The 12,564-nt window shown below is 45.1% G+C and overlaps 1 protein-coding gene across 4 annotated transcripts in view; it reads left to right on the forward strand.

Annotated features, from left to right (window-relative positions):
* FERMT2 (FERM domain containing kindlin 2) overlaps positions 1-12,564 on the forward strand; it is a 52,427-nt gene that overhangs the window by 9,317 nt on the left and 30,546 nt on the right. For all 4 annotated transcript variants that reach the window (XM_061369150.1, XM_061369151.1, XM_061369152.1 and 1 more), the window contains exon 2: positions 10,594-10,827. In XM_061369150.1, coding sequence (XP_061225134.1) covers positions 10,594-10,827 — 234 coding nt within the window. The remainder of the gene's footprint in view (positions 1-10,593; positions 10,828-12,564) is intronic.

The raw sequence follows: 12,564 nt of genomic DNA on the forward strand, positions 1-12,564 counted from the left end.
GTCTTAAACCCCCTTTAAAGGTGTGTTCTGTGCTTCAGTGAGCTTGGGCTAACATGCAGAAATAAATAAGAAAAATGGTGGGGTTTCCTCCCCTTCCCATGCCATCTTCCCATGGCTCTGCAAAGGGCTGACTAGCTCATCCCAGAATGCATGCAAGGAAAGGCTGATGGCATGTGCAGTGCTTTTGGCTGCTGTCACTGCCAGGGAGGGATAAGACACCTTCTTTTCTTTATGCTCTACCTGAGGGTGTGCACTTAGTGTGAAACCTGGAAGGTTTGGTATCCCTCTGCTGCAGTCCAGGATCCCACCTGGTCTGCAGGACCAACACTGGCTCACAGGTTTGGGGTGGGGTGAGGCTGCCTGAGGCATCCTGACTGTTGCAAACCTCCCTTTCCAGGGTCCTGAGCTTTTATCAGAGAGTACCTGTTGTTAAAGTGCACTTGGGCACTTGCCTGATGAGATTGAAGCTTCAGACAGGGAATTCAGGTTGTCCTGTATCTGCCATATGCATTAATCCTGCCAAATGTCCTTTGGCTCTGTTATTTGCTATGATGTCTTTTTGGCAGGGACCAGCTCTTTTATGCCTTGCACGTTCATTGGGGATGAGTCAGGGCTGCAGACTGCACATCACCCTGGGGCACTTTTCCTTTTTGGTAAGGCAAGTGTGATCCATGGCTGGAGGGTGAGGGAGCGCCTGGGCTGGTAGTCAAGGCAGTTGAGTGCTCCCTGGAGAAATGATCATCCTTCCTTCCTTCCTTCCTTCCTTCTTTCCGATGCTTCCTATTTTGTGCTGGATGATTCATGGAAACCACACTCCTTAATTGAGTTTTATGCCATTTCTTGTGATTCCATTGGAGGCAGGGAGCAGCCAGTGCAAGCCTCCTCTAGAGGGGTGCTTGGTGAGTTGGGGGGAAACATGGAAAATCAGGTTGGAAAGATCCTGGGTTTTAAAAAATAAATAAGAATCCAGCCTTGGAAAACGAACAAGGCAAATGGCTCTGGGGGGCTGGTGCAAGGATTTAAAGCAAGTCTGCATGTGCTTGCAAAGACCTTCCTGAGCTGCTCAATGCCTGTTAGCATAGGGGTGCTGCGGAGCTGAGCTGTCCCCGGCTTTCGCCTCCTCGAGTGTTTCCTGATGCTTCAGCTGGGTTCAGCACTGCTGCAAATCTGCTCTCTCTGCTGAGAGGTTTAAACAGGGCTGGGTATGGCTGGGGAGAAGGTGAGCAGCTCAGAGAAACCCTTAGGCCTCCTGCTGCAATAGATGCTGAGAAATAAAATGTATTTTGTTATATATGTATAATAGATTTTTGTATAAAAGCATAATAAAAGTGTCTACGCACCTCTAGGGCCAATGCCATATGCTCAGTTCACAGCTTGTGCTACAGTTTGCATGTGCCTTTTGAGTTTGTGAGATAGTATCAGAGGTGTAAAGCAAATTTAAAGGTGCTTTTGCTGTTCTTTCCATAGGAGAGTAGCACATGTTCAGGTCAAAGGTGCTTGTTACTGTGGCCAGCATGAGATAAATCATTTCAGCCCTGGGAGGAGGAGGGGTTACTTGTGTTTTAGCACTAGCAGTACAAGTAGATAACTGCCGTGGCATCTCAATGAATTAAATTTCCAAGTGCTAGTTGAGTAATCCTGTTAACACTGAAAAGAGCTTCCTTCCTAGAGTTTACTTAAGAAAAAAAGTAACTTTGAACCTTGTCAGGATTTGCTCTTCTCCCTGAAGTCTGCTTGTGGACCTTGACTCCAGCAGAGATGCTTGAAGGTTCAGTATCCCGTGGGTCAAGCAGCTTGAGGGTGAGTGAGCAAAGCCCTGCCTAGCCAGGAATGGTGTTTTGGGAGGCACTTGGGTTTGATGGATCAGCCTCATGTGTTTACAAAGACCCTCACTGATGTTTTGGGCTTGTAAAATGCCCTTGCTCCACAAAATGGTTATAAAACAAAACCAGTCATGTAGAAACCAAGCGGTAAAATTTCACAGGGGCTTCTGCCATGCCTTGTTGCTGTGGTGGGCTCTTCAGGAGAGGGTGGTGCTTTTGAGCAGCAAAAAGGTTGAACATGACATTTTTTGCCACCTCTTTGGTGCTTTAGCTACCGTCCCTGCTCTATTGAGACATGGGCTTGCCCTTGTAAACCTCACTTAGAAACCAATTGAAAGGATGCTTCTTTTTCCAGCAGTGCAGCAGCACGTCCCCTCATTAGCAGAAGACGCTCCATAACTTTTCTGAGCAAGGACATTTCTAACATCTGCATTCAGTGCTGTGTCCTTCACACCCTTTTTTCATTGCTCTTGAATGGCTCTCTGCGACTACACAGTGTGCCTTGACGTCAGGATTTCATGGTGGTGAACCATGAGTGTGTATCCTGGCACGCCGGGCAGAGAGGGAGGTCTCCTGCACTGGGTTGCGCTCACAGGAATCACAGCAATGGGAACAAGGCTGCTTTTGTTCATATTTATTTATTTATTTATTTAGTAAATCAAACTTTTTCATGCAAGAAATGTTCTTCTTAAGCTTAAATTCCAGCACAGGCCCACCCTATTTTGGACACCTCCATGGGTGCGTAGATGTTCTCCTGAATGTTTGTTCTCCTGAACACAAAGTAGGATAAAATAGCGGTGATAGTGGCCCATGGTGGTGGATGCTGGAGAATTTGAGGTACCACTTTGTATTTACCTAAGGGCAAAAGCCCTTCTGTGGGTGGTTGTTGCAGTGTGTCTGCTGTATGCTGTATCTTTCATAGCACGTGTCAAATTTGAGGCGTGTGACTAAGTCTCAGTAATACCAAGAGCATCAGATTGTTGCGGCTACAGCTTTATTACAGCAGTCTGATAGTAATTTTCTAGGATGTTTATCTCCATGTTTCTAAGTATAATTTTTCAAGTGTTGTGACCAGAGGCTGGAAGGATTTTTGTTGCATTCTGAACTTTGCTCTCCAATTAAATCCCCACTGGGGGTTGGAGAGGCATCTACTTCAGTGCACACCATGCCTCAAATCAAATCATACTCAAATCCACACTGAAAAATAGATTCTGCCCCAAGACAGTGGCTTTATCACACAGCAAAAGACATCAGCATTTTTGTTGGACTCAAGATAAATGAAAACAGCTCCATCTTTAATTTATTTTTTTTCCATAATTACCCTGGAAGGAGTGGCTTTGGTATGTTTGAAGGAATCTGAGTTTAAAGAGGTCAATGCAAGCAGCAAGAAGGCTATATCCCATACCTCCCCATAGGGACCAGTGTGTTCAGCTATATAGAATCATAGAATCATAGAATAGTTAGGGTCGGAAAGGACCTTAAGATCATGAAGTTCCAACCCCCCTGCCATGGGCAGGGACACCTCGCCCTAAACCATATTACCCAAGGCCTCGTCCAACCTAGCCTTGAACACTGCCAGGGATGGAGCATTCACAACCTCCCTGGACAACCTATTCCAGTGCCTCACCACCCTAACAGGAAAGAATTTCCTCCTTATATCCAATCTGAACTTCCCCTGTTTAAGTTTTAACCCATTACCCCTTGTCCTATCACTACAGTCCCTAATGAAGAGTCCACCCCCAGCATCCCTATAGGCCCCCTTCAGATACTCGAAGGCTGCTATGAGGTCTCCATGCAGCCTTCTCTTCTCCAGGCTGAACAGCCCCAACTTGCTCAGCCGATCTTCATATGGGAGGTGCTCCAGTCCCCTGATCATTCTCGTGGCCCTCCTCTAGACTTGTTCCAACAGATCCATGTCCTTTTTATGTTGAGGACACCAGAACTGCACACAGTACTCCAGGTGAGGTCTCACAAGAGCAGAATAAAGGGGCAGGATCACCTCCTTCGACCTGCTGGTCACGCTCCTTTTGATGCAGCCCAGGATACGGTTGGCTTTCTGGGCTGTGAGCGCACACTGAAGCCAGCTCATGTTCATTTTCTCATCGACCAGCACCCCCAAGTCCTTCTCCGCAGGGCTGCTCTGAATCTCTTCTCTGCCCAACCTGTAGCTTCGATTGCTCCAACCCAGGTGTAGGACCTTGCACTTGGCATGGTTAAACTTCATGAGGTTGGCATCAGCCCACCTCACAAGCGTGTCGAGGTCCCTCTGGATGGCATTCCTTCCCTCCAGCGTATCAACCAAACCACACAGCTTGGTGTCATCGGCAAACTTGCTGAGGGCGCACTCAATCCCACTGTCCATGTCAGCGACGAAGATGTTAAACAAGACCGGTCCCAACACTGATCCCTGTGTGTGTGTGTATATATACATCCATAAAATACATAAACACACAGCTAAGTATGTATTTACAGATCTATTTAAATATATAAAAATATAAGTATGTATTTAAATAAATTGGTTGGTTTGAGGGTTTTTTGCCTTACTTGTGATTGCAGCGATGTTAGCCCAAGATGAGCTGGTCAACACACCGGCATTTTAGAGTTGCAGAGCAGCCTGAGCACATCTATCACATGAAATTCCAATCCCTGCACTGGCTGGGAGGATGCTTCAAAAGCAAATGATGATCTTGCAGCCATTCTCAGGAAACTGCATGGGTCTGGATCCAATCCACTGAGATGCAGCAGCTGATCCCTGCACCAGCTTCTGCAGGTGGGAGAAGGAAATGCAGCAGTATTTAATGGTTGGATCAGTAGTTTCTGAAAAGTACGTATTCATGACCATGAGAGCAGGTGCTGACTGGAGTGGGACCTTCAGCAGCACTTCTGGCTATAAGACACTGCTTTATTCTTGTACTGTGCCAGCACCTCTGTCCTGCTTCATGCACTGGATTAGCCATTTTGGGGTACTTCTGAATGTTTCAGGAGCATTTGCAGTATTCTCTGATTTATTAAGTGATGTGAAGATGCATACGCATTCAGACCTCATTGACACACACCGCTGGTAGTACATGGGAAAGGAAAACTTACCAAAGCCACACATGAGGTTATGTGCAGTGATTTTTCGTGGTTTGTCTGGGGGCATTTTTTCTCCTTTTTTAATTGTAGTCTTAAATTGCTCTCCTTTTCAAATTTTAGAATATTTTGGCCTTGCTTTTCGTGCATGGTGGCTGTGCAATGCATCCCAAGGGGACAGGAGGTGGAGGGGAGGATGCATCCCCTCCCAGGGAGCTCACACAGGGCACTCCCCAGCTATTTATTGCTGGAGGTCTCTTTTCCTTTGAAGGAGTTTTTCTTCCCTGCTGGCTTCCCAAGAGGGGTGTGTAACCAGCCAACACCCAGCCTCTAGCTTGGAGAGCCCTGGCCGCTCCTTGGGGTTTGCGAGTGCTGGATTAATGCGTTATCAGCAAGTATTTGAGCTTAAAGGTACTTTATTCCCCCAGCTGCCTCTTGAGCTGTCTGCTGCTTGCAGTCAGGGTTTTAAATGTGTCGTCCACGTCTGTATCCTTTTCAATAAAATGTGTATTGCATATTAATTCAAAGAAAATAAATGCAACCCACTTACTTCTTTCTTCCATCCTTTTAAGAACCCTTGAGGAATTTCAACCCACCTGCAGCAAAGTCATTGAAAAGCTGTAAAGTTGGTTGGTTGGTTGGTTGGTTATTTTCTCTATAGATTACCAAGTACAAAAATCAGGTTATGCAAGAAGCAGTGCTTGGCTTGTGAGCTGCTTCAGTCCTTGCACTGTGTCTTATATATGTAGCGTTTTTATATACGTATGTGTGTGTATAAATGTGTGTGTGTGACACATATATATGTATATATATTTCATGTATGTACATATGTGTGTACATATTATGTATGCATATGTTTATATATATGCTGTGTGTATATATGTGTGTTTATATGCATAATATATTTTATACCTGCATATATACTTCATATATATGGAGCAATATGAGGTATTGTGTGGGTAATTGAAAGGCATTTTTCCTACCTCAACTACCCAAGTGTGACTAGTTCAGAGCAGGAATAACCCTCATTAAAAGCACTCCCAGTGCACACTCACCCCTGGGAAGAGCCAGGACTGGGAGAGCTGTTGTGCTAATTCAGCCTCTATGGAAAAACAGCCAGTGAGATGAATGGGCTGTGTTTTGTACTGGAGGAGGATGGTTCTTTCCTATTGCTCCTATGGGAGGGTGGAAGACTTGAACCCATTCCTCTAAAAGCCATCACTTATAATTAAGAAATGAACTGAAAGCTTTGCTTTGGTTGTATCTGCTGACCCTCCTAAGGTGAACAGTATTCCAGGGAAAACAGCTTCAGCTGCCAGCCTTTGTTTCCAAAACTCAAACAAAAAACCATGATGCAAACTCGACAGACTTGCAGAAGTTCCCTGCGTACCTACTCTGGTTGATGTTGGAGCTTTTTAGTAATCTGCCTCCAATGTTAAGGTCATGGAGGCATTGCGAGGCTCTTTGCTGTCCTATGAATTTAATCAGGGATGTGTGTGTGAAAGGGGATCTGGTGCTACCCCGCAGGTCTAAAGAGATAGAGACCACCACTGCTGAACTTTTCCTAGTCTCCAAATATCAGTCTAGTGAGGTTTAACCATATGCTGGGGAGGGGTGGAATAAAAAGATGTTTATTTAGTTGTATCAGGGGTCTATTGTCCTGAGTGGTGCATGGAAGGAGAGCCCATCTGCAGTACGGGATATCTCAAAATAACAAGGCAAATACAGTGTTTATGTAACACTGGAGACTTGTATACTATTGCTAGTAAGTCATAAGCTTAAACAGAGAGCCTGCCAAGTGACAGTAATGCTTCTGAAGAAAGGAGGTTCAATAGCTGCTGGAGAAGTGGAGCAGAAAAGGGACTTTAAAAATCCATGGATGGGCAGAGGGAAAGTGTTTGAAGAGGCCAGGTCCTGGGATAAATGGGCCATCAGGCAGAGCGCAGGGGGCTTCTCTGCACTTTGCCAAAATTTGTCTTTGTTGCTTAAATGCTAGTTGTGTATGTGTGTATCAGTGCTGTGGCAAGCCCAGAATTAAAATACACTTTGTGTGCATCTCAATTAAGGTTTTGTTTTCTGCTACATGAGTTCTGGATGTGAATTTAGTGGTAGTTGTGGGAATAAAAATCTGCAGTTGTAATTATGCAGGGCAAGCTGGTGTGATGTGACTGCAGTGAGGCACTGGCATGAATTGAAAGCTAAGGATGTTTAAGGTTTAAAACACTTTATGAGCAGCCTTTCACCTCTTCTCATAATGTTTTGTCCTTGCAGAGATCTCTGCAGCTGTCTGGGTGGGTGATTTAAGATGCCTCTTGCATTTGCAGGACTGTCTGTGAACAGCTTTTCAAGGGGAACATCAAGCTCGCTCAGTGGGTTTTGCTGTAAAACATTTCCTCAGCATCACCAGTGCCACATCTCTGGCTCTTGACACAGTTTTGGGAGGCGAATGCAAAACCAGGTTCTTCCTTCAAAAACACAATCACAGCCAGATCCCCCAGCTCTCCCAGGCTCCAGCAGCTGAGGTTTTGGTTCAGGCTGCACTGGGAGGTGGAGGAAGCTGGGAGCAGTGATTATTTTTGATGCTGGGAAGGAAGTGCTGTGCTTCCCTTTCCCGTGGGTGCTGCTGCTAGGGTTGGGCTCCTGGAACTCCCAGTCCCTTACCGTGCTCCAGCTGATGCTGATGGCTCTAGCCTCCGCATCTCCACAGCCTTCACCTGGAGGGTTTCTTGCCTGAAAGGGCAGCATCAGTAGCAATGATTTGCTGTGACCATAGCAAATGTATGCAGCTCATGTTCAGGATCCCTCTGTGCTCTCCTTTGCCCAAGATGACCATGGTGGGAGGATGTTTTTTTGGTTGCACTGAGAATGCCTGAATCCCAGTGGTTCTGGTGTTCCTTTCCCCCTGCTGTGCCATAGGTAGGAATCAGCCTGATTTAGGCTAATACAGGTGGATTTTCCCATCCCACTGAACAAGCCTGTTTCTTTTGCTATTTGCTTTGATTGAGATGCTGATGAATACTTGCCAACTCTGAACATTTCTGCTTCTTTGTATAGCAGCATTGTTGTGAGGCTGGTACACTTCACAGCTGGAAATAGCAGATCAGGGATGCACAAGTTGCATTTAGCAGCTCAGAGGAGCTCTGGATCTGCAAACGCATCTGCTGAGATTTGCACTGTGGCTTTGGATCTGTAGTAATGTTCTGAGTTCAAGGCCTGTGATCTCTTAAATGAGTTTGCAGTGCTTGGAGACTTACCTGTGCTCTGGTAACTAAGAAATGACCAGTCCTATGACTGACAATAGTAAATGGGAAAAGACTGAGCCAAAATAATAAGCCTTGTCGTAATGCTGCAGCCCCAGCAAATCAGTAACTCGTGCATTGGGACCCTGGTGAAGATTTATAAACCTTTGATCAGATTTAACCAGGCGGTTGGCATTCCCCGGCATGCAAGGGTTGTTCCAAGCCCTGGGTCACACCACTGCTTTGCAAAGCACCAAAGGTTTCTTGTCAACGTGTGAAACTCAATCTCACAAGTCGGCTTCTAAACATTTGCTAAGCTCTCTTATAAATATATATATTTTTATATATATAAAATATAAAATAGATAACATATATATGGACATATGTTATATATATTATATAAAATAATATAAAATATATATAGTTTCATATATATATATATATATATATATAAACTATGCCATGGGGCAGCCACAGACCTTTACCTTTCTGGCTATAGCCAGCATCATATTGTTAATTCAAAGTGTTAATTGCTCTCAGGCCAGAAGACGATGCTGTGTGCATTTGTGCCTTAGCCTGAAAGGTTAATCTGCAGCGTGCATTCAAACCCCCTTCTGTTAGGCATAAATGTTAGTTATTCAAAACGCCTTTATTTTTCCTCCCCCCAGAGTGCCAGTTTGTACATTTCAGTGCCAATTCGTTCAGCTGTTAGTAGGGCATAAGTTGGACTTCATTACAGAGTCCATTGTAATGATTTTTCAGATTTTTTTAAGCATAGCCAAGGCTTGTGCAAGTTTGCATGCTTTTCTATATTTGGTTTTGTTTAATTTGATAGTACAAAGCTGTTGAAAAGTCTAGCTGAACATTTCTACTTTCTGGATGCATGATTCTGCTATTAGACCAGCTTCTGCTGGGTTTTCTCAGTAACACTGAGCTCCAGATCCTGTTTCCAGATGCAGACAGAAAAAAGTCACACTGTTCATATCTCAATTTTAATTTCAGAAGTGGCTTATGGGGAATAATATTCACGATGTTGGTCCTGGAGTGTGTTCCTCAGTACCTTCAGCCTGTTGGGTGGTGGTTCTGTTGGGGCTTTGTCCCTAGACTCTGCTGGCTTTGCCCCTTGCTTTCGGGCCAGTGCCCTGAGATGCATGAACATCACTGCCAGAGAATGGAGAAAGGAGCAGTTACAATGAATGTTATCTGGCAGCTTTAATTTGGGGAACAGTGATGTTTCATATTGGGAATCTAGGATCACAGGAGAATCTGGAGCTAAAAACTGAATTACTGTATAACCAGTGCTTTAACCTGGGAACTGTTTTACATTCAAGCTTCTATTTTATTATGAAAATTAGAATAATCCTCATACAAAGTCCGTAAGCTCAAAACTTACTGATAATTCTGTCATTCATGGTATCATAGAATCATAGAATGGTTTGGGTTGGAAGGGACCTTCAAGATCATCTAGATCCAACCCCACTGCCATGGGCAGGGACACCATCCACTGCCCGTGTAACTTGTCCTGCAACCTCTTGAGGTTCTCGTGTGCTTGCCCAAATGACATCCCGTGACAACATTTGGTTTGTCCTTTGAAACTGCCCCATGTCAGTATCTTCGGAGATGGAGGGTTTAGGCTAAGCAGAGCTTTGCAAAATGCAGCTGCAGTGTCTGGATCATTCCCCCACCTCTCCTTCCCTTTCCTCTGTGTGGTGGGGGACATTGCCCCACCATGGTTGATGGTGGTCGGACTGGGAAATGCTCTGCAGGAGTGGCAGGGGCTTTGGTGAGAACAGGGCGGGTGTCAAATACTCCAGATGTTAGGGAAAATAATACACAGTTGCTCTTTCTTGGAGTTATCACCATGCTTTGGTTCCCCAAATGCATCCCAACTTGGACATGATCTTCAAAGACCCCATGGTTATGTCCCTGCTGGAAGGAGACATGGCTGTTGGATTTTGCACTCATGTTCCTTTGAGAAGTAAATTTTAGTTTCATCTGGGAATTTTCCAGTTTTGTTTATAGAAACTGAAAAACCTGGAGAAGACACGGTGTTTCTGTTTAATTCTTCTTGCAAGCCTCCTTCTAGTTCTGCTTTTCATGTGTGCCGAGGGGGCTGAACTCACGTTTGGGTAGCGCATGTGTTCTACATGATGGGGATGAGGAAGGTATCGGGTCGTTCATGGCCCCCCAGATTCATGCTCCAGTCTGATGTTGGGCTGAGTGATCTGTGGACACATTGTGTTGCATCCTTATTCTTCTTGAGTTCTTTCCTACTTTTATCTCTGAGCTGGCTTTTAGATGCTATTGAGTAGAAGCAATTATTTGTATCTGAAAAGGGCTGTCAGCACTTTTGGATCAATAGTCACTTCACAGTTAAATGCATTTAAACTTTTGCTTTTGTCTTTTGAAGGCTAATTCTGGTCCTGTTTTTAACTGGTGAAATGGCTTCTTTGTTCTAGATGTCAAGAAAGACTGGTCGGATCACGCGCTGTGGTGGGAAAAGAAGAAAACTTGGCTCCTTAAAACGCACTGGACGTTGGACAAATATGGGATACAGGCTGATGCCAAGCTTCAGTTCACACCTCAGCACAAGCTGCTTCGCCTGCAGCTACCCAACATGAAGTATGTCAAGGTGAAAGTCAACTTCTCAGATAGGGTCTTCAAGGCGGTTTCTGACATCTGCAAAACGTTCAGTAAGTAGCAAATGCCGAGAGCCACTGGTGGGGACGTTGTCATTTGGTTGGCTCCTGCCTGTCCTTTGGTGCATGTGCTCATAAATTTACCGTTCACTGGTAATTCGTTGCTTTAAACAGCCAGCAATCACTTGGGCATCAAGCAGCTCCAGTATCCACTCTTTTCCCCTTGCAGATCTAACCTTTCAAGTGGAAATACTTAAACAATGAGACCAATTGTACCGTAAATGAAAGAAGAAACAGTTTTTCTGTGCTGATTTCTGTTTTGTAGTGAGGCTGTTCTTGGTTTTCTCTTAGGTGAGGTGGTAGCAGCCCTGCTTTCTGTAAAGCTGCTGGTGTTGGGTCATAATTTTTTTTCCTGCAAATTTATGTGCTAGATGAAAAACAAACCCTGAAATAGGAAACCTGCCAGCTCCGTGGGTTCTCTTCCAGTGGAATATCGCATTAGATTAAGTGATGATGCTTCACTGTAAAACTGTCTGGTGGAAGGAAGGCACCAAGTCCCCGTCGCTCCTCCCCAACTCTTCTTCAAGCTTCTTTCCCATGTTGAGAAGCTGCAGATGAAAGAGTGGATTATTTCCTACCAGGTACACAAGGCTTGTCGTCAGCTGCAGCTCTTGCGCATCACTTTGTACCCACCTTCTCATCCCAGAATTTGTCATCCCAAAAGATGGTGCTTCTTTCTCTCCCCCCAAAAACCCAGCAGATAGCAACTGCACTCCAGGGAACTGAAATAAGCACTCAGTGTAGGCTCTGTACTGGTGTCCTTCCTGCTTGCTCCCCTCCGCAAGGAGCCTGCAACCTGACCTCGGCTGTAGTAAATCTATTTCTGCTCTCAAAAAGCAGCTAGGGTTACTCTTGGCTGACCCAGTTGTTTTGTGAGGCGGGAAGAGCTCAGCCGTATGCGCGGTGTTATGGCATGGCCTCGGGCACATATGTGGTTAGGTCAGTATATATAGCTGATTACAAATCTTTGCTATTTCTTTCCTGTTTTGTTCTGCTGGGGGGGGAGGTAATATAAATATTGGGCAATTTCTCCTTAAAATAGAAAAGGCTTAGCCAGCATTATTTCCCAGTAGATTTTGCTTCCCCTATGTCTCCCATTGCCATTTTTAATGTCATGCCAGACAGAGAAGTCACAGGCGTCTGCCTGGTGCTGATGCATCTTCCTAGCAGTGACTCATGTCAGGAAGTTCTGATACAGTTAATCACATAACAAGATCTTTTACTGATGCTGCCAAGCAGTCAGAACCTTACATGGGCCTATTTATTTGATGCCCGGGCTCTCAGTTTCTTTATGAACAGAATAATGCTAATATTTAAAGATGTGGAAGGGGAAAAAGCCGCTGAGTCCTGCTGTGGTAGGAATTTTCTACAGCAGACCGGGGATGACATCTGCCGAGGGTGATGCTGACTTTCTTTCCATGGCATCTGATGTACTGGAGAAAATGTTCCCCATTTGGGGGAAAGAGGGATTTTTCCTGCAAACTTCACTCTTATTTTAGCGACTTTTGCCAGCCTGAGCCATTTGAGGACAGACAGAATCTACGTGGCCAAATACAGCGATTAAATCTTGTTTAGCCTTAGTCTTTGTTTTCACTGGGAGCCAGATGTTCAGTAGAGCTGTGGGGAAGATGGCCACGTTGGCTTAAAGGCCGGAGGGAAGAGGGGATCGGGATGGAGGGAGTCAGCAGTGCTGGAATTGGAGAGGCTAGAATACTCTTCCCTGCACTTCAG

This window comes from Neopsephotus bourkii, unplaced genomic scaffold, assembly GCF_033783945.1.
Source record: "Neopsephotus bourkii isolate Nb327-2 ecotype Australia unplaced genomic scaffold, CSIRO-AGI_Nbou_v1 NB_1477, whole genome shotgun sequence".
Lineage (NCBI taxonomy): Eukaryota > Metazoa > Chordata > Aves > Psittaciformes > Psittacidae > Neopsephotus > Neopsephotus bourkii.